At 37.5% G+C, this 25,179-nt stretch overlaps 2 protein-coding genes across 9 annotated transcripts; both read left to right on the top strand.

Annotated features, from left to right (window-relative positions):
* Positions 1 to 1,449: 1,449 nt before the first annotated feature.
* On the top strand, positions 1,450 to 5,991 carry LOC122277175 (1-aminocyclopropane-1-carboxylate oxidase homolog 1-like). 3 transcript variants are annotated; one of them, XM_043087075.1, is made up of 4 exons: positions 1,450 to 2,070; positions 2,554 to 2,875; positions 4,409 to 4,998; positions 5,661 to 5,991. In XM_043087075.1, the coding sequence occupies exons 1-4, from the start codon at positions 1,526 to 1,528 to the stop codon at positions 5,725 to 5,727; spliced, it is 1,524 nt and encodes a 507-aa protein (XP_042943009.1). In that variant the 5' UTR covers positions 1,450 to 1,525; the 3' UTR covers positions 5,728 to 5,991. The 3 variants fall into 3 exon arrangements, with proteins under 3 accessions (XP_042943009.1, XP_042943016.1, XP_042943026.1); XM_043087082.1 differs by lacking the exon at positions 5,661 to 5,991 and having other exon boundaries at positions 4,409 to 5,123; XM_043087092.1 differs by lacking the exons at positions 4,409 to 4,998; positions 5,661 to 5,991 and adding an exon at positions 3,408 to 3,873 and having other exon boundaries at positions 1,458 to 2,070.
* A 1,619-nt stretch (positions 5,992 to 7,610) lies between these two features.
* On the top strand, positions 7,611 to 17,666 carry LOC122277142 (CASP-like protein 5B3). Of its 6 annotated transcripts, none has more exons than XM_043087056.1 (4): positions 7,628 to 8,220; positions 15,571 to 15,703; positions 15,804 to 15,944; positions 16,389 to 17,666. In XM_043087056.1, the coding sequence occupies exons 1-4, from the start codon at positions 8,090 to 8,092 to the stop codon at positions 16,401 to 16,403; spliced, it is 420 nt and encodes a 139-aa protein (XP_042942990.1). In that variant the 5' UTR covers positions 7,628 to 8,089; the 3' UTR covers positions 16,404 to 17,666. The 6 variants fall into 6 exon arrangements, with proteins under 6 accessions (XP_042942997.1, XP_042942990.1, XP_042942956.1 ...); XM_043087022.1 differs by lacking the exon at positions 16,389 to 17,666 and having other exon boundaries at positions 7,639 to 7,890; positions 8,030 to 8,220; positions 15,804 to 16,352; XM_043087048.1 differs by lacking the exon at positions 16,389 to 17,666 and having other exon boundaries at positions 7,639 to 7,890; positions 8,026 to 8,220; positions 15,804 to 16,352.
* Positions 17,667 to 25,179: the final 7,513 nt, after the last annotated feature.

Below are 25,179 nucleotides of genomic sequence, written 5' to 3'. Positions count from 1 at the left end.
TCAGAAAAGCTACTATAGATAAAATAAAATGATTTCATTTCCATGGGATTTGTCAACACCTACAGAAATTACATTGGATTCCTTAACATTTTTTATTACATTGGATTCCTTAACTTGTTCGGTGGCTAGGCACCGAACAAGTTTAATGCCAATTGACAGAGACGAGAAGGACGATAACTGCAGTGTATCGACAATGTTAAGAAAAGATCGATAATTCGTCTTTGACAGTGTTAAGGAGTGTGTGTGTGTGTTTTTTTTTTTTAATGAATACAGAGAGATTTTGAGTGACAAATACGAGCGTACCACATGTTCAATTAAAAGTGCAAGTACATGTTTTATCGAAACAGTCCTGCTAGGGACAGTTGGGAGTTGCAGTCGCAAAGGAGTCGTACAGTAAAACATGCCGCGTTAGCCAAATTTTTATAAATTAAAATAAAAACAAAAATAAAAAAAATGCAGAGAGCTCTTCTTCTTTGTGCTCTATTGTTTTCTCTTCTTAACAGAATATTGTAAAAGTTATGATGTTTTCTATTCTTGTATATTGCAAAAATGGTAGTGATCGGAGTTGGCATGGCCGGCTTACTCGCCGCTCGCAAGCTTAAAAGAGAAGGTCATCGGGTCCTCGGTCTTCGAGAAAAGCAGTAGGCTTGGTGGCACCTGGGTCTATGACCCACGTGTAGAAACCGACCCATTGGGTCTTGACCCGTCCCGATCAGGGAGTTTTCGACACCAACACCCAATGGCCCGCAACCATCGGGATGATCACCGACACCAATACCAATTGAACCTGTTCCCTTTACACATACACGACGAGAATGTTGCCAGTCTCTTTGACTCTGAGCCAGGCGCCAGCCTTAATAGCCTCCTAGCGGGAGCTTCATGCTCTGAGGACGATTGCCTGTTTGCCCCGCCGTCGCTAACTAATGCCAAAAGCGGATAGGATGACGAGCAATTAGGTGATGTTGTCGGTGGCAAATTTGACAACAGTAATACTGGTGCGAGCTCGAAGTTGGTTCATGGATTTTTTGGATTATCTATTTCTAGAAAAATAGGGTGGGGATCTAAGTGAGTTTCCGAGGATCTAAGTGAGTTTTCGGGTCATCGGGAGGTGTTTCGGTACTTGGAAGAGTTCGTTCTAGATTTCTTGTTGGTTGAGTAGATACGATTCGAGTGCAAAGTGGTCCGGATTGAACGAGTTCATGGAGTGAGTCACGAGCGCGAACACGAGAGATGGAAGAATGAAATAAATCGAAGTGTAAAATTCAAAGGAAAAAAAGAAAGAAATTGAAGTTTTAGCAAATATAAATTTAAAGAGAAACAAAACCGTCTCATTCCTACCACGTTGGCACCGATTGCAGGACGAGTCACCTTGCGCTTGCAAAAAACATTTTCCTTGACGAAAAGATAAAAAAAGCACAAGTAAATAAGTAGGGCCATGCGTCGACACGTGCCGCAGACTTTATGTTCGGCTAAATAAAATAATCTGTCATCCAATTGTTCTCTGTCCAAAACATAAACAATAATTATGGTGGTAACCGGCGCCGGGGAATCACTCACCGGAGATTCCCTCAACTATGATCGTCAACGGGAACTGAAGGCCTTCGACGAGTCCAAGTCCGGTGTCAAAGGTCTTGTGGATGCTGGTGTTGCCAAAATCCCGAGAATTTTCATCCGGCCGCCGGAGGAGCTCGCCAGGGAGAACCAGAATTCCGGCGATCTAACCAACACCCAATTTGTAGTTCCGGTCATCGACCTTGGTGATATCATTGTCAGGAGCGCCGATAAAGTTGCTGGTGTCCGGCGAGCCGCCGAGGAGGTGGGGTTCTTTCAGGTGGTAAACCACGGAATTCCGAAAGAGTTATTGGAGCAGGTGCTAAAGGCGGTGCGTGGATTCCACGAGCTTCCAAGGGAGGTGAAGGCAGATTATTATACGAGGGAGTTGATGAGAAAGGTGAAGTTTGGGAGCAACTTTGATTTGTACGAGTCCAGCTTTGCTAACTGGAGGGATACTTTGTTTTGTGTTATGGCTCCTGAGCCTCTTGACCCTCAAGAATTACCTCCTGTCTGCAGGTAACTTCTATTTTAGAATCACAGGTTCAAGGATTAATAGCTTACAGTTTTATTTGATCTCTCATTTCATTTTTGCATTAAGTTAATAGTGTTCGAACTAGGTATAATTGTTTTCAGAATTTTCAGAACCATCCAGTTTAGGATTATGGGTTTGTTGGATTGATAGATCATAACTGAATTTTGTCCCTTTGATTAAAGAGACACTCTGTTTCACTCCTTTTTTTAATTCCCAAAGTTTTACTGAAAAAATTATGTAGCTTTTCATTCCAATATTGACATCATGGTTAAATGAGCACCAGGCTGTCTTAGTCTAAAGTTCAGAGACGAACTTTTTCTTTGTTTGATTATCTCGTCTGGTATCCTACTTTTCCACATCATTGCTCCAAGCGTGTGTCATGAAGAATTATTGTAGATATTTGGAAGTCGCTGCCACCAGCATTATTTCTATATGAGTTTGGATGTGTTCTTTTATCAAACTTGCAGGGACATAACTATTGAGTATTCTAAGCAAGCCCGTCAATTGGGGATCATTTTGCTTGAATTGTTATCTGAAGCACTTGGGCTCAATCCCAACCATCTTATAGACCTGGATTGTGCAAAGGGGACTCTTATTCTCGGTCACTACTATCCTGCGTGCCCTGAGCCTGAACTGACCATGGGCACAAGCAAACACTCAGATCCTGATTTTCTCACCATCTTACTTCAAGACCACATTGGTGGGCTTCAAATTCTTCATCAAGACCGCTGGATTGATGTTCCCTCTGTGCCCGGAGCTCTAGTGGTAAACATTGGAGATCTCTTACAGGCAAGATTTTGATATTGTTAACTTGCTTCTTCACACATGCGCTTTTTACACACACACACAGATACACGTATTTATATCTCTGGACTCTATTTCATATTATCACTAACGAACAGTTTCTGCTAAAATACATTGAATTAACCAACAAGAAATTGTATTTTTCATGTCATTTAAAGATGCCTTTTCATTCTTGCAAGTGTGTAAAGCAGACAAAAAGATCCACATTAGCTACCTGGAAACGCCTTCTTTTCTTTCCTTAAAGGCATTGTATACAAAGGGTGGAAAGGAAAGAAAAACTAAATAGGAAATTATGGAAACCTGGTAGAATCATTTCTGATGTTTAGATAAATGTTATTACGCACATTTTCGAGTTTAAATTTTACATTTAGTTCTCACACAATGAGGAAATAATATGGTAATTTGTTTGTAATGCCCGGTAACTATTCGAAGTTATAGAGCCAAAATTTGAGGAGAACAATTTGATTTATTGCTGCTTATCAAATGTTTTTAGGATTGTTCTGTTGCACTTTTGCAGCTCATATCTAATGACAGATATAAAAGTGTAGAACACCGAGTGCTAGCAAACAATATAGGACCACGAGTATCTGTTGCATGCTTTTTCACTCCCCACCTTTATCCGTCAACAAGGATTTATGGCCCCATCAGGGAATTGCTGTCAGAAGATAGTCCCCCTGTATACAGGGAAACCTCGGTGCAAGATTTCGTTGCTTACTATGATCAGAAAGGACTTGATGGGATCTCTGCCCTAACGCATTTCAAGTTGCAAAGGGGATCTGACTTTTAACCTTTGTCTCTTAATGTAGTAGTTTATAAGAACCTAGGTGGCAAACATTTCAATTTTCAATCTACAGTTATTTACTAAATGTCCCACGGAAAAATAGATTGTGCATGATACAAGTTGCCCATGTTTTACCAGATGCTTGTTATTAGTAGAACCTGAGCAATTAGAATGATTATGATAACATGTTTGTTGCATGAAATCCTGGAGGCAGATCTCTGTGTGATGACAATATGCCTGTCTCTGACTCCGTCAGAAGTAAGAAATGCTCTTAAGATACTAAAATAACTTCAATAGGATTCTGGAATCATAGGAGACATTAGGTTCATTGGAGGCCTTGACATCTTACAAAATGTCTACTCTTTGCATTTGCATAAAAACCAGAAACAATCCATCAGTTTTAAACCTGCATGCAATTAATTCAGACCAGCACCAGAAAGGAAAAAAAAAGGGGCGGGGGCTTCAGGCCTCCAAGTAGCCAATCTTATCCCTTCAATGCTTGATAGTTCAGGTTCATACAAGCTTTCGACAGCTACACAAAATAATAAATTGTGAAAAATGTTGAAACATAAATAGCAGCTAGCTTCATGGGATAATCAAACACGCCGTAGTTGACCAAACTGCTATAGAAACTATTAAAATTTGAGCAGAAGTCCATCAAATGCATTTTTATCATTTGATATAAGATAACCCCTTTACCTAAACTACCGCGAGTGTCATCTATAATCTTATTACAGGACCGGCAGCAACACTGTTTTTCTCATTCTTCATCGGAAAAGATAATGGAAATCACAGCCGATGGAGAGGTTGCTGGGAAAACGCCATTAAGTAATGATCGTAAGAAGGAGATAAAGGACTTTGACAACACAAAAGCTGGTGTAAAAGGACTAGTAGATGCCGGGATATCTAATACTCCAAAGATATTCATTAGACCAGCCGACAAGCTTGCTGAAGAGCTAAGCAGCCACGGAGGTAGCGTTCAGCTTCCTGTCATAAGTCTCGATGGCATCCAAGGAGATGCAAGGCGCAAGGAGATCATTGCCAATGAAGTCAAGGAGGCTTCTGAGAAGTGGGGCTTTTTCCAAGTCGTTAACCATGGGATCCCATCATCTTTGTTGGGAAATATGATAGAGGGGATACGCAAGTTCAATGACCAAGATCTTGAGTTGAAGAAGGAATTTTATTCACGAGATCGCACAAGAAATGTTGTTTTCAACTCTAATTTTGATTTACGTCAATCGCATACCGCCAATTGGAGGGACAATTTGATCATAACTTCGCGAGCTACTCATCATTTTGATCCATCGGAATTGCCAGCTGTTTGCCGGTATGCAAGTTCCAATCAGAAATCTGCATGTATATTATATTTGCGCTAATGTTCTCGAGCAGGATGATGCTTAATCTTGTGTTTCTTGAAGTTTTGCTAATCATAAAACGATTTTTTCCCTTTTCCCTCTCGTTGCGAAAGATGTCTGATCTAGTTTGAACACAGCAATTTTTTGGTTTTTTGTGATTTTTTTTTCATTCATTTTTTTTATATTCTTAATTTAAAAAAAATCGCATCATTATTAAAAAATACTTCCTTAATTATTAAGTAAAAAATAAAATTAAAATAAAATTTGTTTAACGGGACACACAATCGAGATACTTTATCCGGACATAAAAGCATTTATCAGTAATTGAAGAGGATATTTATCACCTCTTGTAATGATACCATCCTAGTCCCTTGGTAATGATTCTTCACTGCGCATATTGAGGCTAAGAGTGTGGAACTCTACTGCAAAAATAAAAATAAAAAAGGACCTAAAAAGCATATGATAGGAACTCTAACAGCTGACTCGTTACAAAAGGTAATATTGAGGCGACCGTTTCAACCGTACCACATACCGCCTTAGGAGATGTTCATTTTTTCCCCTGATCATTGTAATAAAGATACTTAATACGTTTGTTACTCTGATTCGAAATTAATGTATCTTTCTTATGATGCAGATCGTATCAAATGACATGCTTAAAAGCGTTGAGCATAGGGTGCTTTCCAACCGCGTTGGACCTGTAGCATCCTTTTTCAGCGGAAGTGAACGGATGTATGGCCCAATCAAAGAGTTAATATCCAAAGATAACCCCTCTTTATGCAGGGACTTCCTGCTAAGTGAATATCATGTCAACTAACAATCCAAGAAACTTTATGAAATGTCTGGCCTGGATTATTTCAGGCGCTGAAGTTAGCACTAATATCCCATGATTGTACACGATTGAAGGTGTTGGTGTAAGTAGCTTGAACTTAGGTCGTCATCCTAGTAAGGGAGCTTTAGATGTTTCTCTTTATGAGGATAAGCATAGTCATTATGTTTGTGTTGGGAATATAATGTGGCCGGCCAATTTTATAGATACATTAGGAAGCGCTAGCCCCTCCTAAATAAGTAGAATTGGCTCACTTGATCATATTGACCGTTGTGTTCTGTGAGGCCAATGTAGTTATCTTCTCTATCCACAAAAAACACGTTTAATCTTCTTGCGGCCACCAATGTAAAGAGGATCAAACAACAAACACATCAATGGAGTGTTCATTCCAGAACAAGTTATGTATGTTTTTCGATAATGATTTTAGAAATGTTAATAATTCAGATAAGAATATTTTCCACAAATCTAACGACAGAAACTAAAAGCTGCAACTAATTCCCACTCCTCAATTACTCTGCAGCCACAAGGTTGGTCACTATCCTTGACTTTTACAAAAAGAAAATTTAATAGTTAGGATGAACATAGATTATTGAATATTGTCTTTACACCAACCTTGTTTTGTAGTGCTTGTACAGATGAGATGGCATTACACAAGTATTACATAATGTGCTATTGTGTAGCTTATCATATTGGCAGGGAGCTTATAAAAATAGAAAAGCTGATTAGGGTGTGTGGCCCTTATTGTGTAATTCACTTTTTAATTGGGATATATTCATGAAGTGACGGACCTGCTCTGGGACACATAATTTAAGGTCCATAGAATGTTAAAAAAAGGGAGAATCCGAAGCCGGCAGCAAGTGCCAAACTCAGGTTGGCAATCTAGCGGCCAGTTCAATGTCAGTATCATTTCGAATTGGGACCAACAATTTCACAGCTTCTGATTGAACACAAGTAAAGAGCAGGCTAAAGTTTCATCATTTGGTAGTCTGTGACAACAGTGAAAACGTATCCTATGTGATCCTAAACTCCCAGGGCCAGATTTGGTCATAAGCTGCACGTCTTCTTTAGTTTGGTTCGATCTAGTATCGATTTTCATTTTAAATCGGTTTAATTTTTTTATTTTTAATATAATATCAAACTGAATTGAATTGAACCGATTTATATTTATATTTTTTAATTTTTTATAATGTAAATTTATTTTTTATATAATTTTTATGTATAATATATATAATTATATATAAAATAATTTTATATTATATAATAAATTAATAATTAATATAATATTAAATTTTAAAATCATATATCACTATAATTTATTATATTAATAGTTATACTAATATTATATCACTATATTATATATTATAGTATATTATTATAGTCTATAATATAATTATAATATATATTATAATATACTACATTATATTATATAATATATTAAAAAATTAGACCATAATTAATAAAATTAATAATACCAATTTAAGAATTTAATCAGTGCGGTATTCATATTTTAAATTTTAAAATTGATATATATCAGTTTAATTTTAAAATATGTCGAATATCAGATCAGTTACGTCCTTAATTAAGCCGGGGGCGAAAAACGAAGTGCAAGGAAAGGAAAGAAAATATCACATTCTATTTCTTATAAATTATGCCATTATGGTAGAATTACGCCAACAATACTAACTGAATTACCAGAAATGAGCATGAAGGGGGGGCTGGTCACACGCGCCTCAATGGGGGCGTAGTGACACTTGGCTTTTCTTGCGGGGGTAGAGCATGCCAGATTGCCCACGCCACTCTACCATTGGCATGTACGTTGTCTGAAGAATTGAATAACGTTGTTCGGTACTCACTCGGTAGAGACCTGGCTCCGGTTTTGCTTTGCTGTCCCTTTTTTATTTATTTATTGGAAAATCTTGCTTTCATGTCCATTGTCCTCTCTCTCTCTCTCTCTGTCTCTATCACGGACACGCACTTTTGGGCTTTCCTTGTTCATGGCAAGTCACTAGCCGAGATGTAGATTGATACCAACCATTCGGTTAGGTTTCTGTTACCTGAATCATTTGCTTTCGTCGTGAGTTTTTCTGGTTCGCTGTCTCAGAAAAAAGTAGGTTGCAAAGCATTCGCTTTTGAGTTTTATTTTCCTGAAGATTTTGCTGTGTTTTTTAATAAGTCAGGAGATGGGTTCTTTCTCCAATCCATTAAGAATCTGAATTTGCTTTGTACTGGAGTGAAGGATGAAGAATTTTCCTGGGACGCCTGGGACTTTGACTGGGCTTGTTCTCAGGATTTCACAGTGCGTTTTTGCAGTAGGGTCAATTGCTTCTGTGGCCACCACCCACACTTTCTTCAATTTCACGGCTTTCTGGTATTTTCTCCCTCCTCAACTCTCAAATCTCTTATTTATTGAAGTAATTTTTCCTATTATTAATCTTTTTTTCAACACCTAGTCTATCGATTTCACCCTACTGTCTCTTCGGTTTAAAACCGACATGTTAATCTCTGAGTTGTGCCCAAATTTGTCATGGGTAATCTGTCCATTACAATATGATCTTCTTGCTTGGTGTCTTGAAATTTATGATATCACAGGTGGGAAAATGTTGTTTCGACATAGAGTTATGGCAGAGGACTCTATGCTCGAATTAGCTTGCAGATGGATTGGAATTGAGCTGCCGCTCAAAATTATGCCAACACATATTACTGCAAAAAAAAAATCAAAAACTCACTAGTGAGCTTCATTTCTTTGGAAATTATGACGAATCTTATTAATTAAAAAAAGTTAAGCATGTCTTTCGGTGCTTGGGTTTACTGGAACTCTTATCCTTGAATTCTACTGGGTGAAAGACCTGTCATCTAGTTTACTTGCGAACTCATCCGAGTTGTAACATGACTGAGTTCACTATAATTTGTTGACATGTGTCTCTGTAAAGAATAATTTTGCAAGTTTAATATATGTTCAAAAAAATTACTCAGGCAATCTGTGCTTGCCATTTATTATCTATCTTACAGTGTGTCTACATTCACCATATCCTCCTTCCTAAATGGTGGATTCTATGAAAGTAGGGAGGTTGAACCATTGAGAGTGTTGAATAAACCCTCCAAGTGTGAAATGGGTTTGGGTTTACAGCCACCCACCCCATTCTCACCAACCATCCACCCACCCACTCACCTCCAGAGGTGCTTCTGGTCAAGAGGAGTGGGTGTGTGTCCCCCCATTGCTCTCCTATAAAAGGAGAGCTCTGCTAGTGATAAAATGCAGTGGGTGAAGAGAGGAAGAGGAACGTGAGAGAGAGAAATAGAATTTTGTAGAGTGTTTTGTAAATCTCGTACAAATTCTATAAAAGAGGCTCCAGTGGATGTAAGCAATTTGCTGAACCACTTTAAAATTGTTTTGTGTGATTTTCGGACAGGCTAGAGGCACAACAATTGGTATCAGAGCTCTGGTTCGAGCTGTCCAAAAATTCAAGTTGCTCAAAATCAATTTTTGACAACTCCAGGGTGTTCCTCGCATCGAGACGAATCCATTGCCGCAAACGGAATCGAAAACGGAGGTCGGAGTAGCTCACACGCGCCCCTAGAAGGTCCGCGCGTGCACTGCTGTCATCCACGCGCCCCCACGCGCGTCGGAGGAGGAAGACGACTGAGCCACACGCGCCCACGCGCCCTCACGCACTCCAGAGGTTGAAGACGCGTGGTGGACACGCGCCTCACGCACCCCCATGCACCCTACACAGGTTCGGCGCGTGAACTTCACGTGCCCACGCGCTCCCCACGCACACATGCTGAAGCACGTGTAATACACGCGCCTACTTGCCGTCCACGCGCACTGTGCAGCGCGTGCATCCCACGCGCCAGACAGATCACAACCGTCCGTTTTTCAGATCCAATTTCAGCTTGATCTAAGCCATTCGGAGTCCGATTTCAACAATCAAATAGTGCTTTCCTACTATTTGGATCGTTCCGGACTCATCCGTACGGTTAGAATTTTGAAATTTTGAGTCTAAATTTTTTAAAATTCAAATGGAAAGATCTGGAAGAGACATGAGCTCTGAACATGCCAGTAGCTCAGGACGTCGGTCCACTGTGTCAAATGCCAAGTTTGAAGTTGAAAAGTTCGATGGAACAAGCAACTTCGGCATGTGGCAATGTGAAGTCATGGACGTGTTGATCCAACAAGAGTTGGATATTGCGTTGGGAGGAAAGCCAGATGATATGACTGATCAGGGTTGGAAGAAGCTTAATACTTAAGCTTGTAGTACAATCCGATTATGTCTTACCAAAGAACAAAAGTATTTTGTCATGAGAGAGACAGATGCTAGGGTACTTTGGCAGAAATTGGAGGATAAATTCATGAAAAAGAGTATTGAGAACCGTTTGCACTTGAAGAAGAAGCTCTTCAGATTCCAATTTCGTGAAGGTATTTCAATGTCTGAACATCTAAATAATTATAATCAAATTCTTGCTGATTTGTTAAATTTGGATGTTAAAATCGAAAATGAAGATAAGGCTTTACTACTGTTGAATTCCTTGCCTGATACATATGAGCATTTAATTACTACTCTATTGTATGGGAATGAAAAGATTAGTTTTGAAGATGTATCTAACTCTTTAATTAGCAATGAGTACCGGAGAAAAGATAAACAGGTACACCGAGATACATCAAGTGAAGCGCTAACAGCAAGGGGGAAACCACAGTCAAGGTATCCCGGAAGGAGGAAAGGTTTTCATTCGAAAACCCGAGCCACATCACGTGGTTCATCAGTCGGCAGAAAACTCGCCAGAGATGAGTGTTCCTTTTGTCACAACAAAGGACACTGGAGGAAGGATTGTCCCAACCGGAAGGGACAACAGCAGAATCAACCCAACACAGCCAATGTCGTGGACAGAGATGATGAGTCAGATTTTGCCTTGGCAAGTTCATCATCCATTTGTCGTTCTGATGAATGGATTATGGATTCCGGATGTACCTATCATATGTGTCCCAAGCGGGACTGGTTTACTGACTTCACAAAAATTGATGGTGGAGCAGTACTTATGGGCAATGATAGTGCCTGTAAGACTTAGGGAATAGGTAGCATTCGGTTAAAGCTGCATGATGGCAGCGTTAAGACTCTGACAGAAGTTCGGTACGTTCCGGACTTGTAGAAGAATCTCATCTCACTGGGATCTCTGGATTCAAAGGGATTCAGAATCGCCATTGAAGACGGAACTCTCAAAGTACTAATGGGAGTTCGGGTGGCAATGAAGGATTTGAGACGAGGAAACTTGTACTTCTTGCAAGGAAGTACTGTTGATGGAAGAGCTTCCACAAGCTGTGAGAAGCTAGATGAGACTGATGCTTACACCACCAGTCTTTGGCATATGCGTATGGGACACGCAGGAGAAAAAGCTTTGCAAATACTGGTGAAGCAAGGCTTACTCAAAGGTGCCAAGACATGTAAACTGTCTTTCTGTGAGCACTGTGTATTGGGGAAGCAGAGGCGGATCAGGTTTGGAACTGCAGTACACAATACATAGGGAATTCTTGACTATGTGCATTCCGATGTTTGGGGACCTACCCAAAATGCATCTTTGGGAGGTAAACATTGGTTTGTAACTTTTATTGATGATTATTCTCGTCGTGTGTGGGTGTATACGATGAAGAATAAAGATGAAGTGCTGAAAATCTTCATTGATTGGAAAAAAATGGTTGAGACTCAGACCGGCAGGAAGATCATACGGCTCAGATCTGATAATGGAGGTGAGTACACTTCAGACCCCTTCATGGAAGTATGCCGGAGAGAGGGAATTGTCAGACACTTCACGGTACGAGGTACACCGCAGCAGAACGGTGTGGCAGAACGAATGAATCGTACTTTGTTAGAGAAAGTGCGATGTATGTTGCTGAATGCTGGATTCAGTAAACAATTTTGGGCTGAAGCTGTGACCTATGCCTGTCACCTCATTAACCGACTATCAGCAGCTGCCAATAATGGGAAGACGCCCATTGAAATGTGGAGAGGTAAACATGCTACTGATTATGAATTTTTACACATTTTCGGATGTCCTGCTTACTATCATGCTAAAGAAAGTAAGCTTGATCCTAGAGCCAAGAAAGCAAAATTCTTGGGCTTTAGTATCGGTGTAAAAGGGTATAGACTCTGGTGTGTAGAGTCCAAAAAGGTAAACATCAGTAGAGATGTTACATTCAATGAATCTGAGATGCTTAAGTCACATAAGCATAAAGATTCCAGTGAAGGCAGCAGTGATGGTGAAACATCAGATGATTCACAGAGTGTGAAGTTTGCTTCAAAGAAGTTGGGAAAGCATGGACAAGATGAGGTTGATAATCCAGTCACAGTACCTCCAAGTCAACCTGAGTCAATAGCAACCAACAGACCGAGACGAGAGAAACGTGTACCGATACGTTATTCAGACTATGTGACATATGCATTACCAGCTGAAGGGGGTGAGATCCCAACCACTTACAGAGAAGCCGTACAGTCCAGTGAACAAGTTGAATGGACAAAGGCGATGAATGAAGAGATGCAGTCTCTTCACCAGAACCAGACTTGGGAGCTTATGCCGCTTCCAAAAGGAAAGAAGACAATTGGCTGTAAGTGGATCTTCAATCAGAAAGATGATCAAGCTGCTAAAAATGGAGTGCGATACAAAGCTAGGTTGGTAGCCAAGGGCTACGCTCAGACAGAGGGAATTGACTACAGTGAAGTATTCTCTCCTGTTGTGAAGCATTCATCTATTTGGATATTGTTAGCTTTGGTTGCACAATATGATCTTGAGTTAGCACAGTTTGATGTAAAGACAGCTTTCTTACATGGTGATCTGGAAGAGGAGATTTATCTGTCTCAACCAGAAGGATTCAAAGAAGCTGGCAAAGAGAATTGGGTATGCAGTCTGAAGAAGTCTCTCTATGGCTTGAAGCAGTCACCTCGGCAATGGTACAAACGTTTCGACCGCTTTATGTTGGATTTGAAATACACTCGTTGCCAATACGATCATTGTGTATATTTCAGAAAACTTGCAAATGGATCTTTCATTTATTTGCTTTTATATGTAGATGATATGTTAATTGCATGTAAAAGCAAGGGGGAGATGGATCGCTTAAAAACTCAGTTAAGTAATGAGTTTGAAATGAAAGATCTAGGAGAAGCACGAAGAATACTGGGAATGGAGATCAGCAGAGATAGGGTGAAAGGTACAGTTCACCTTACTCAGAAAGAGTATCTGAAGAGAATACTGCAACGATTCAATATCGACTCGAAGACGGAGCCGGTGAGTACTCCTATGGCCCCATATTTCAAGCTCAGTGCATTGCAGTCTCCTAAAATCGATGAAGAGCGAGACTACATGAAGAATGTACCATATGCAACTGTTGTTGGAAGCTTAATGTATGCCATGGTGTGTACACGACCTGATATCTCCCAGGTCGTTAGCTTGGTTAGTCGCTATATGCATAATCCTGGAAAGGTTCATTAGCATGCGGCTAAGTGGATTCTACGGTATATTGCGGGGACCGTAGATGTTGGTTTGAGGTTCGAGAAGAGTGAAGATAGTCTAGTAACTGGATATGTTGACTCAGACTATGCAGGTGATCTTGACAAACGTCGATCGACAACTGGTTATGTGTTCACTATGGCTGGAGGACCAGTTAGTTGGCGATCAACTTTGCAATCAACAATTGCACTATCATCAACTGAGGCTGAATACATGGCTGTAACAGAAGCCGTGAAAGAAGCTATTTGGTTACAGGGATTGGTAACAGATTTAGGCTTTGAGCAGCAAGAGGTTACCGTTTACTGTGACAGTCAGAGTGCAATTCATTTGGCCAAGAATCAAGTATATCACTCTCGAACAAAACATATAGATGTCCGATTTCACTTTGTACGTGAAATATTAGAAGAAGATGACATCAAACTTCAGAAGATTGGCACTGAAGATAATCCAGCAGATATGTTGACGAAGGTCGTCACAGGGATCAAGTTCCAACACTGTTTGGACTTGATCAGTATTGAACACTGCTAAGCACCCTCGGGTGCATTGGAGCGTATTCGATAGCAGAAGTCTCTCATGTCAAAGAATGTGGTGCATTCATTTGAAGAATGAATCAGTTTGTAAGCATCCTGGTATGGCACACTTGGATGGAGGGGGTGATTGTTGAATAAACTCCCGAAGTGTGAAATGGGTTTGGGTTTGCAGCCACCCACCCCATTCTCACCAACCATCCACCCACCCACTCACCTCCAGAGGTGCTTCTGGTCAAGAGGAGTGGGTGTGTGTCCCCCCATTGCTCTCCTATAAAAGGAAAGCTCTGCTAGTGATAAAATGCAGTGGGTGAAGAGAGGAAGAGGAACGTGAGAGAGAGAAATAGAATTTTGTAGAGTGTTTTGTAAATCTCGTACAAATTCTATAAAAGAGGCTCCAGTAGATATAAGCAATTTGCTGAATTACTTTAAAATTATTTTGTGTGATTTTCGTACAGGCTAGAGGCACAACAGAGAGTTCATACATCCTTCGTCATTTGATAATGATCTTGGATTGTATATATGCATTATTGGTATGATGTTATTCTAGCAAGGAGCACTTGGCATTTCCGGGCAGCCCTTCTGTATGGTGGTTGTGCATTATTGCCAAACAGGAAGAGGGATAAGATGGAAAAAGGGTTCTGTTTATATTTGTAATAAGCTCCATGGAACTATTGATGTGCAGGGGAAAAAAACAAAAAAGGCATCCGAGTTACCGGCTCTTTTCATTCTAATTGGTTTCGCCGAGGATGTGAGGACACTACTGCCTAGACAGCAGTATACATCTCTCTGTCAAGGCAATGTAGCTTTGCTGATAAAATTGATGAAGCTTTGATTTATTCATTTTGCACATATTATGCATCAGAACATAAAGAAGTGTCAGTCAAAGTCATTATACTTGTTTGGCAGTGTTTATGCTCCACTCTCAAAGAACTATTAGTTTTGGACCAAGTTCCATTAAGCATATGATGAGAACTGTATGCTCTTTCAAAACTTGACTTATTAATTGGTTATGTAGTTTATTAGCTCTTGAAATCTGCTCGAGGTTTAGTGTAATAATTACAATTTCTTTTTTAAGTATATTTATGATACCATTGCCAACGGAAATTTATGAACTTTTGATATGGAATCGTTTTTGCCCAGTAAGCCCTGGTTGGAATATGGAAGATATGTTGGGCTCCAATGCAGTAGCCCCCGTATAGGCTTTCACAATGTGTCTGGAACTAGGGTAAAGTTGGAACCACGAAACCATGATATGGCATTTGCATGAACTTTGTGCCTCAAATGGTCTCTTTACTATTCTGTTAGACTGTTACTGTATGATCTTAGGAGTTCCCATAAAGTATCTCTATCTATACCCTAAGACACTATGTTCTTTGTCACCCACATGATTGTACAAAGATAATTAGGGGCTCAGTAATAGCAGCAAAGATTGGATGAAATGGGCATAAGATCATAACACTAGGGCTCACAAAACATGGGTCCATGGGTGAAGTCAAGAATATCATCTAGGGGGGTTGGAGTTTTTTTTCTTCTTTTTTATTGGTGGGGGTGCGGGGGCTGGAATTGGCCGAGAGAATTAATTTTTGGGACAATAACAATTAAAAAAATGCCAGAAATGCTTTTAACATTTTGTTTCTGTGAACACCATATATAAACAGACGTAATGCGCTATTTTGTGCTGTAATTTCTTGCAGCTACCTGATTGCTTCAATGGGTTTGCAAGTCATCTGGAGCTTTGTGCTTGCTGTATTAGATGCATATTCATTGGTGAGCAAGAAGGTGCTGCATAATCCTGTTTTAGTTAGCCTCTTTGTGGTTGGAGACTGGGTCAGCCTCTATGAAACTTTGACCATGCTTGATTGTTTCACTTGTTCCAGAAGAGTTCTGTGTTTTTGGTGTTTGTCTCTGATAAATTTGAATATAACAGGTGACGGCAACACTGTCTCTTGCAGCGGCTTCTGCCTCAGCTGGCATTACGGTCTTGTACTTCAGTGACTTGGGCGACTGCAATGCAGGAGGAGAATGCCAAAAGTACCAGATATCAGTTGCCTTGGCATACCTGAGCTGGGTAACAACTGCAATTTCATCTCTCATTATGCTTTGGCTATTGGCTGCGGGTTAGACTTTTTGTTGAACATAGTCCACCGCATCTTCAATTTCACTGAAATCCACGTGTCCTACAGAAGTTTTGATCATTTGTGATGTTGATAGAAAAGGAAACACGAAGAACATTATTACAATACTCAACCATTAGTTTAATTCCTTCAGTTTTTCCCAGGTGGATTGGAAAAAGAGGTACAATTTGAATTTTAGTGTATCTTAATCAGAAGGTGGGAATATCGAAATGAGTCGAACTATTAATTTGTAAAATTACATTTTTGTTTTGTTTGAACTTGATTGTGATAGAAAAATTGTTTGGTTGCTACAAAGGGCCCTTGTAAGTTTAATGGGCCCATTTGTGTGCCTACTTTAGTCATGGATCTTTTGCACTATGTGGGCCGTCTTTTTTCAGGAAAATAGCTTGTAGACACCCAGCAGCATAATCGTCACGACTCACGCATCTCTTGAGTAGCCAGACAACCATGAGTTGCCCTAGGAAAATAGCAGACACAACATCTAAAGCTGGAACAGATTTTGCTGTTTGAGGATTGCATCTTCAGTTCCATCATGATTTATGAACAAGAAAGTAATCAAATATGGGAGGTAAAAAAGAACCTGTGAAAGGGGGAATAACTCAACCGGCAATATGTTTTGCCAATTGTTCTGTTCAATCTCCTTGGCAGTATAGCCAAATGTTCAGGCACTGAGAGGTCAAACATGAAAATCCAACCCAAAATGGTTTGTGCTTTTTCGTTGCAAGGAAGCTAAAATATATTACACAGACAGGGTAAGACACCCTGTTGGTAGTTTTGCTTTTCTATCAAATCATATGACGTGCTTAAATTATTCATCCTTACTCATTGTAATGGGAATTAGTGGGTAATGAATGGATTATGGAAACAGATGCTTGATTCATATACAGCAAGGGGGGGTTGCTGCTTTTTTCAAAAAGGAAGGGTTCCTTTGTCGCAAAGAAAAAATGATATTATCGAATTGCAATGGCAGTTTGTGGTAATCAGTGGCCAGAGAATTGTAGAGAGTTATGCCAACCGTGTTGATTGTGAAAGTATACCGTGGTTATCAAGCTGGAATGTAGTTGGAAGGGATGTGCATTTGCTATTTGCCAACCACAGCAAGTGGAAGCGGCAAAAGTGGGTCTGTGTTTGCTTTCAGACCCCAAAGGCAGGAAAAAGAACAGTTAAAGAGATCGCATCAGATTTGATGTTGGGACCGGATTTTACTTTAAATCTGTTCTTTTAAATCCTTCAGAAGACATGTATATGTAGGGTCAGCATCCTCATGCAGAGCAACAATCAATAAAGCTGCTAATTGCAACAATCGGCAACCAAAACAATCTTTGCTTCCCCCAAAGCTTCTTGTGTGTACAAAGTTGCTTGTGGCAAGCAGCCTCGACCACAAATGAACGCAAGTATACAACGTCCTCAGGCAGTGTGCACCACACTTCATTAAAGCTATCCTACTTTACCGAAACATTCTGAAAGCATTTTCCTGGAATCAGTTCGATAAATTCCATGACGCAACACTTCCATTCTCACGGATGGATTTACGTGAACGATTCCTCTGGTGAAGAAAGTAGCAAGGGAATCTGCACAGAGCCAATTTGTCTGGTTTCATAAACTGAACAGTACATGTTCTGGAATAATAATGCAAATGTCAAATTCTCTTACGACGCATTCGTATTTTTCTTCTTTTTTTAAAGGAATATTTAAAGAAATTTGTGAGTCTAACCCTTTCATAAAACCGGTTCAACAAGAGAGGGTTGCTCTTTACTTATAAATATGCCAAAGATCTTGTCCACATGCAATGTGGAATTTATTCCTTAATACTCTCATTTACGTGCAAGCCAATATTTTTGTTAGTCCTTATTATGGGATAAGTAGCGTGAGCTCCCTAGAAAACGCCATATAATACTTTTCACCAGTGGTTGACTTTTTCTCTCTGCTAGGTTTCCCTCTAAGCATCGAATGGCTGCCGCAGAGCCCCTCCTGGGCTTTTGGGCAACAGCTGGGAGGCTGCGATCCTTTGCAGAGTTGGTATATCAATCCTCGTCTCTGCTACCAGAAGTGGAAATCCCGATTCGTCCGCCGGAGCTTATCGATGGGGAGATTTGCATCATGTTTTCGAGGGAGGTGTTGCCCAGATGACTAACACAAGAGGGGGGTGAATTGAGTTGTATTAAAAAAATAACAATTATAAATCAAATATATAATATAAAATATAAACAAAATATGAAATAACAATAAATATAAAGAGTAAGGGTAAGAGAGAAACAAATTCAGTATGTTAACGAGGTTCGGCCCCACTGCCTACGTCCTCGCCTCAAGCTACCCCTTGAGAATTCCCAAATTCACTATTCAACCCCCTTCAGGTGGAAATAGAAACTTATTACACCTTTGAACAATATCGCTACAAAGGATCCGTGTAGAACACCCTCTACACTTGCAATCACCTTACACGTGGTGATTCAACTATTTCCCGTGTAGAATACTTTCTACACGCACAAGGGTTATACACACTATTTTTCTGATACAAGAGCTGATAGTGTGTAGGTTATCAGAAAACACTCCTCAATGAGTGAAATAAGAACAATACAGCCCAAACTATATCTCTCAAAATGAACAAGAATTAAGGCTTAATGCTTAGAGAAGAGAGAATGAAAGTTTTGAATGAATGTTGTATGCTCTTGGTGTTGTAAATGTGAGGCTCTCAAATGATCTATTTATAGGCATATAAGACTTCATATTTAAATTAAAAAAGATTCACATGTCAAAGACAACATCATTCACTTTTTCAAAAAATTCAAATAAAAGGTTCTTCTTTTTCAATTGTCAAAGACAACATCATTCATTTTTCAAAAGCTTCAAAACTAATCTTTTACTTTTGGCATATGACAAAAGGAGCACACTTTATTTTTCAAAAAAATCAAACCTAATTTTTTATTTTTTGCATATGACAAAAGGAGCACACTTTACTTTTCAAATATTTCAAATAAAATCACGTACCTTTTGCATAAGTCAAAAAAAGTATCAATCACTTTTGAAAATATTCAAATAAAACATGTACATGTGAAAGATGACAATCAATCATCTTTAATATTTTCAAAGTTCAACCCTTTAATCAAGGCATGCACATGTAAAAGATGACAATCAATCATCTTTCAAAATTTTCAAATTTAATTTTCAAAATATTCATCCACATGTGGAAAATGTATTTTAATGCTTTATGATAAAATATTAATTTTGAGCCTTAATCCTAATTTCAAATTTTTAAGAGATTTACAATATTACTCTATGACTTTAATGTGAATTTGTTCCCTTCTTGCTCATGCTTGTTTCCTTGATGTGCTTGACTCCATTGTGTAGACAACTTGAGCTTGACACTTCTTTATTCTTTGAATTTATTTGTTATCATTAAAATCTATGTGTATATATATAATTACACAAAACTTGAAACATTGGGTTCAACAATCTCCCACTTTTTGATGATGACAAATATTTGGTAGAACCTGAAACTTGTATTAATACTTAAACTCCTCCTGAGAATGTGCGTTAGTTTTTCAAGCAAAAGTATAAATATAATTCCAAGCATATATAACAAGTTTAGCAATTCAAACAATGTTAATGTTCTAGTCTAACACTTCTCCTCCTTTTGGCATCATTAAAAAGGATTCGCAACAAGTAAATGGACCTGAAGAAAACGGTGCATTAGTAGACACTATAGATAGTTGAAAAAAATAAATAAATTTGATCCGTCTATGACCCGACAAGTGTGGCTGGAGATTTGAAAAAAAATCGCCTGATGTTGTTGACAAACGAGATTGAAGGCTCCGATTTTCTAAAAAAATGTCATTTTCACCGATCGGGAAAAAATACATTGACTTGGATGATAGCTCGTCTGGTTCTTTATGCTATCTCTATAAAATCAGTCTTAAAGTTCATTCAATCCGTATCAAGTTTTCTTCTTATCTCTATAACTCATCTGCATTCCTTCAATATTCTCGTTTTAAGCCTTCTATTCTTTTCTCAATGACTTATTCATCTAACATTTTTCTAGATCCATCCATGAGGCATTCTGCACCTCAACCTCCTCTCCTTTCTGCAGCTGCCATTGGTGCCATGTTGCAGCAAGAAAATAATAATCTGACTAATAAATCAGATTCTGATGCTATCTATAACTTGATGAGTCTTAGGACTCGCTACTCTTCCTCTATTGTTGTTTTTTTCCAGCGGCTACAAGCCAAAAATCATGAAGTTGAAAAGCTCAAAGAACAAATTGTTGTATTTCAACGAATTGTTCAAGAGTCTCACACAAGGGAATGAATTATTCGGCAGAAGAATAAGCAGTTGAAATCTTTATTAGATTCTTCATTCCGCTTGTCGGTTCCCATGGATAAGAATGACATGATATTGTATGAAGAGAATGAGCGTCTCAAACATGAGGCTAAGAATCTCAAGCTTATGTAAAAATATTTAAAAAATTTATCTCTATTTTTATTGACTCTGGTCTATCTTTTAAGAGATATTCATAGCATGCATTATGCCTATTTCTCTTCTGATCATACATAATCTATCTTCTGGTAAAGGTTTTGTGAAAATATCTGCTAACTGATCGTGTGTGTTTGTGAACTCTAGTACTATATCGCCTTTCTGCACATGATCTCGAAGAAAATGATATCATATTTCAATATGCTTAGTTCTAGAATGTTGTATTGAGTTCTTTGAAAGATTTATAGCACTTGTATTATCACATTTGATTGGAATGTGATTATATATGAGTTTAAAATCTTCAAGTTGTTACTTCATGCAGAGAACTTGAGCACAACAACTACCCGCAGCAACATATTCTGCCTCAGCAGTAGATAGTGCAACAGACTTTTGTTTTTTACTAAACCAGGAAACTAGTGCATGACTTAAGAAATGACATGCTCCACTAGTGCTTTTTCGATCTATTTTACAGCCAGCATAATCTGCATCTGTGTAGCTGATTAGATCGAAAGATGTGTGCTTAGGGTACCATAACCCTAAGTTAATTGTACCACTAAGATATCTAAGAATGCGCTTAACTGCAATTAAATGTGATTCTTTTGGAGATGATTGAAAGCGTGCACATAAGCACACACTAAACATAATATCTGGTCTACTGGCTGTTAAATATAATAAGCTATCAATCATACCTCGATATATCTTCAAGTCAACTAGTTTACTGGATTCATCTTTATCAAGTTTAGTTGATGGGCTCATTGGTGTTCCAATTTCCTTAACATTTTCCATCCCAAACTTCTTCAGTAATTCCTTAATATATTTTGATTGATTGATGAATGTCCCACTTTTTACTTACTTAATTTGTAGTCCGAGAAAGAATGTAAGTTCTCCCATCATGCTCATCTCAAATTCTTCCTGCATAGTCTTAGCAAAGACTTGACACATATTTTCATTAGTAGCACCGAATATTATATCATCAACATAAATCTGAATCAAAAGAATATCATTATTTTCATATTTAATGAAAAGAGTTGTATCGATTTTTTCTCTTGAAAAACCTTTTTCAATCAAGAAACCACTGAATCTCTCGTACCAACCTTTAGGAACTTGTCTAAGTCTATATAGTGCTATTGTGAGTTTGAAAACATGATTTGGGGAAATATGATTTTCAAAACCTGGAGGTTGCTCAACATATACCTCTTCATTTATAAAACCATTTAAGAAAGCACTTAACATCTATTTAAAAAAGTTTGAAATCTTTATAACAAACATATGCAAGTAGCATTCGAATAACTTCTAATCTTGCAACTGATGCATATGTCTCATCATAACTGATTCCTTCTTCTTGATTAAAACCTTGGGCTACAAGTCGAGTCTTATTTCTAGTAATGACTCCGGACTCATCTTTCTTGTTTCTAAAATCCCATTTTGTTTCAATAATAGTATGATTTTTGAGTCTAGGAACAAGTGTCCAAACATCATTTCTTTCAAATTGATTCAACTCTTCTTGCATAGTTAGAATCCAAGATTCATCAATAAATGTGTCATCAATATTTTTGGGTTCAATCTGAGATGGAAAAGCAGTATGATTGCAAATATTTCTAAGAGATGATCGAGTACTTATACCTCGTGAAGGTTCTCCCAAAATTTGTTCCACTGGATAATCTTTTACAAATTTCCACTGTTTAGTTGCATCTTGTATTAAATTTTGATGATCTTTCCTGATAGTTCCATGCTGAACTTCTTCTATTGTGTTCTCTTTGTTGAGATTGAGACTTTCCGTGTATTTATACCTCCTATTTCTTCATCAATAGATTTCTTGGAGAGTAGATAATTAGATTCATCAAATACTATATGCATAGATTCTTGTACAGTCAAAATCTTTTTATTGAATACTCTATAAGGTTTACTATTAGTAGAATACCTGAGAAAAATACATTCATCAGATTTTACATCAAATTTGCCTAAATTATCCCTATCATTCAAAATAAAACATTTGCATCCAAATACATGAAAGTAACCAATGTTGGGCTTTTTCTTATTCCAAAGCTCATAGGGGGTTTTATCTAACTTAGACCTTAGCATAACTCTATTTATAACATAACATGCAGTACTTATCGCTTTGGCCCAAAAATAACTAAGCAAGTTATTCTCATTGAGCATTGTTCTTGCCATCTCTTGAAGAGATCTATTTTTCCTCTCTACTACCCAATTTTGTTGAGGAGTTCGAAGAGTAGAAAAATTATGCACAAAACCATTTTCATCACAAAATGTTTCAATATTTTTATTAACAAACTCTTTTCCCCTATCACTTCGGATACTTGAAATAGTATAGCCCTTTTCATTTTGAATTCTCTTGCATAATTTGGTAAAAGTATTATGTGCCTCATCTTTATGAGTAAGATAGATGACCCAAGTATATATAGAGAAATCATCAACAATAACAAATGCATAATATTTTCTTCCTAGACTTGCAACTCTATTTGATCCAAAAAGATCCATGTGTATCAGTTGCAATGGTCTAGTAGTGGAAATATGTTTCTTGATTTTAAAAGAAGTTTTTGTTTGTTTACCAAATTGGCATGCATCACAAATTTTGTCTTTAAGAAAATTTGTTTTTGGTAAACCTCTCACAAGATCATTTTTTGAAAGTTTAGAAATAAATTCTATGTTGGCATGACCTAATCTTCTATGCCATAGCCAACTAGTTTCATTTTGAGCTGAAAAGGAAATAGCATCTTGTGAGCTAATTTCTTCAAAATCGATTGTATAAACATTGTTATTTCTAAAAGCAATAAAACAAATATTACAATCATGATCATTCAAAATAATACACTTATCCATTTTGAAAGTAACTGTAAATCTTTTATCACATAATTAACTTATGCTCAAAAGATTATGTTTTATACCTTCAACAAGTAGAACATCTTCAATTATGAGAGAAAATTCATTACCAATTTTACCTATTCCCACGATCTTCCCTTTCAAGTTGTCTCCAAATGTCACGTATCCTTCTTCTTTAGATCTAAGATAAAAGAACTTAGTCTTGTCTCCCGTCATGTGTCTTGAACATCCACTATCTAAAAACCATTTGTTTTTGCTTGTGGATGACTTTATGCATACCTATAAAAAAAATTAAAATAATTTTTCTTGGTACCCAAGTTCTTTGGGTCCTTTATTTATTAGTATTAGAAGAAACAAAATTTTTAAGTACCTATATGACCCTAATAATCATTGTATGATTTCTTCTAATAGGACAAGTATGATAATTATAACAATTTCTATTACAGAAATTGCAAATAGCATGTGACATATATGAAGAATTTGAATGATTATAATAATATCTTTTTTTGACAAAATTATTTTTATAAAAAGAATTTTGATTATTGGTTTTTGATGTAGAAAGATTATCAAAGAAATTTTTATAAGGTTTGTATTTTTGTTTTGGCATATATCCCAAACTTGCATTGTCAAAAACACATCTTTGACTACCAAGAAGTTTTTTAAAATTTCTTTTTCCATTCGTAAAGTTTTCAACAATATTTTCTAAATCGGGTTTCTTCTTATTCAATTCAAAATTTTCATCTTTTAAAATGATACTTTCTTTTCTTAAAATATCAATTTCATTTGTTAAAGAAGAATTTTTCTTTCTCAAAGCAGTATATTTGATACCCAATTTTTCAAATTCCTCATAAACCTCTTCTAAAACATTTTGCAATTCTTCATATGAAGGATCTTCAATATTATCAAAATTTGTTACCTCAATGTCATCTTTAGCCATAAGATAAAGATTTGCTGATTCTCCATTACTTGCTTCACTATATAAGTTACTTGAATCATCATCCCATGTAGCTTTCATTGCTTTCTTACTCTTATTTCGATCTTTCTTTAATAGAGAACAATCTGGCTTGATATGACCAGACTTATTGCATTTATAACAAATTAAAGTGTCATTTTTACCTGAATCTTTCTTGGAAAACTTTTTGAAGGATTTCTTCAGAGGAGTTTTATTTTTCTTTAAAAACCTTTGAATTCTTCTTGTTATCATCGCAACTTCTTTATCTTTATCTTCATTTTCCTCATTTTCATCACTTTCACTTTCATGAGGAACAACTTTAAGTGCCAAACTCTTCTTTGACTTTCCTTCTTCTTCTCTTCTTTTCAATGTGTACTCATGGGTGATAAGTGACCCGATGAGTTCATTCATTTTGAACTTCTTGAGGTCTCTAGTTTCAAAAATCACTGTCACTTTTGATTCCCAGCGTTTTGGTAGAGAGTTGAGAATTTTTCTTACTATCTCCACCTTTGAATAAATTTTGCCAAGAGCTGTCAAGCTGTTTATGATGTTAGTAAAACGAGTGTGCATACTAGGAATAGATTCATCATCATTCATCTTAAACATTTCATATTCATGAGTAAGAATATAAATTTTTGATTCCTTGACTTGCGAAGTTCCTTCATAAGTAACTTCCAAGTTATCCCAAATTTCTTTTTCCGTAGCATAAGTCATTATTCTATTAAACTCATTTCCATTGAGAGCATTAAATAATAAATTCATAGCAGTTAAATTGAAAGTATAAAGTCTATCGTCTTCACGATCAAACTCTTCTTCTTCTTTTTTGACTTTTACTCCATCAACCACTTTTGTTGGAATATAAGGTCCATTTACAATACATTTCCAGATTTCTCGACCTTGAGCCT

Source organism: Carya illinoinensis, chromosome 1 (assembly GCF_018687715.1).
Source record: "Carya illinoinensis cultivar Pawnee chromosome 1, C.illinoinensisPawnee_v1, whole genome shotgun sequence".
NCBI classification, from domain to species: Eukaryota; Viridiplantae; Streptophyta; class Magnoliopsida; order Fagales; family Juglandaceae; genus Carya; species Carya illinoinensis.
This window is presented reverse-complemented; position numbering and strand designations above follow the sequence as displayed.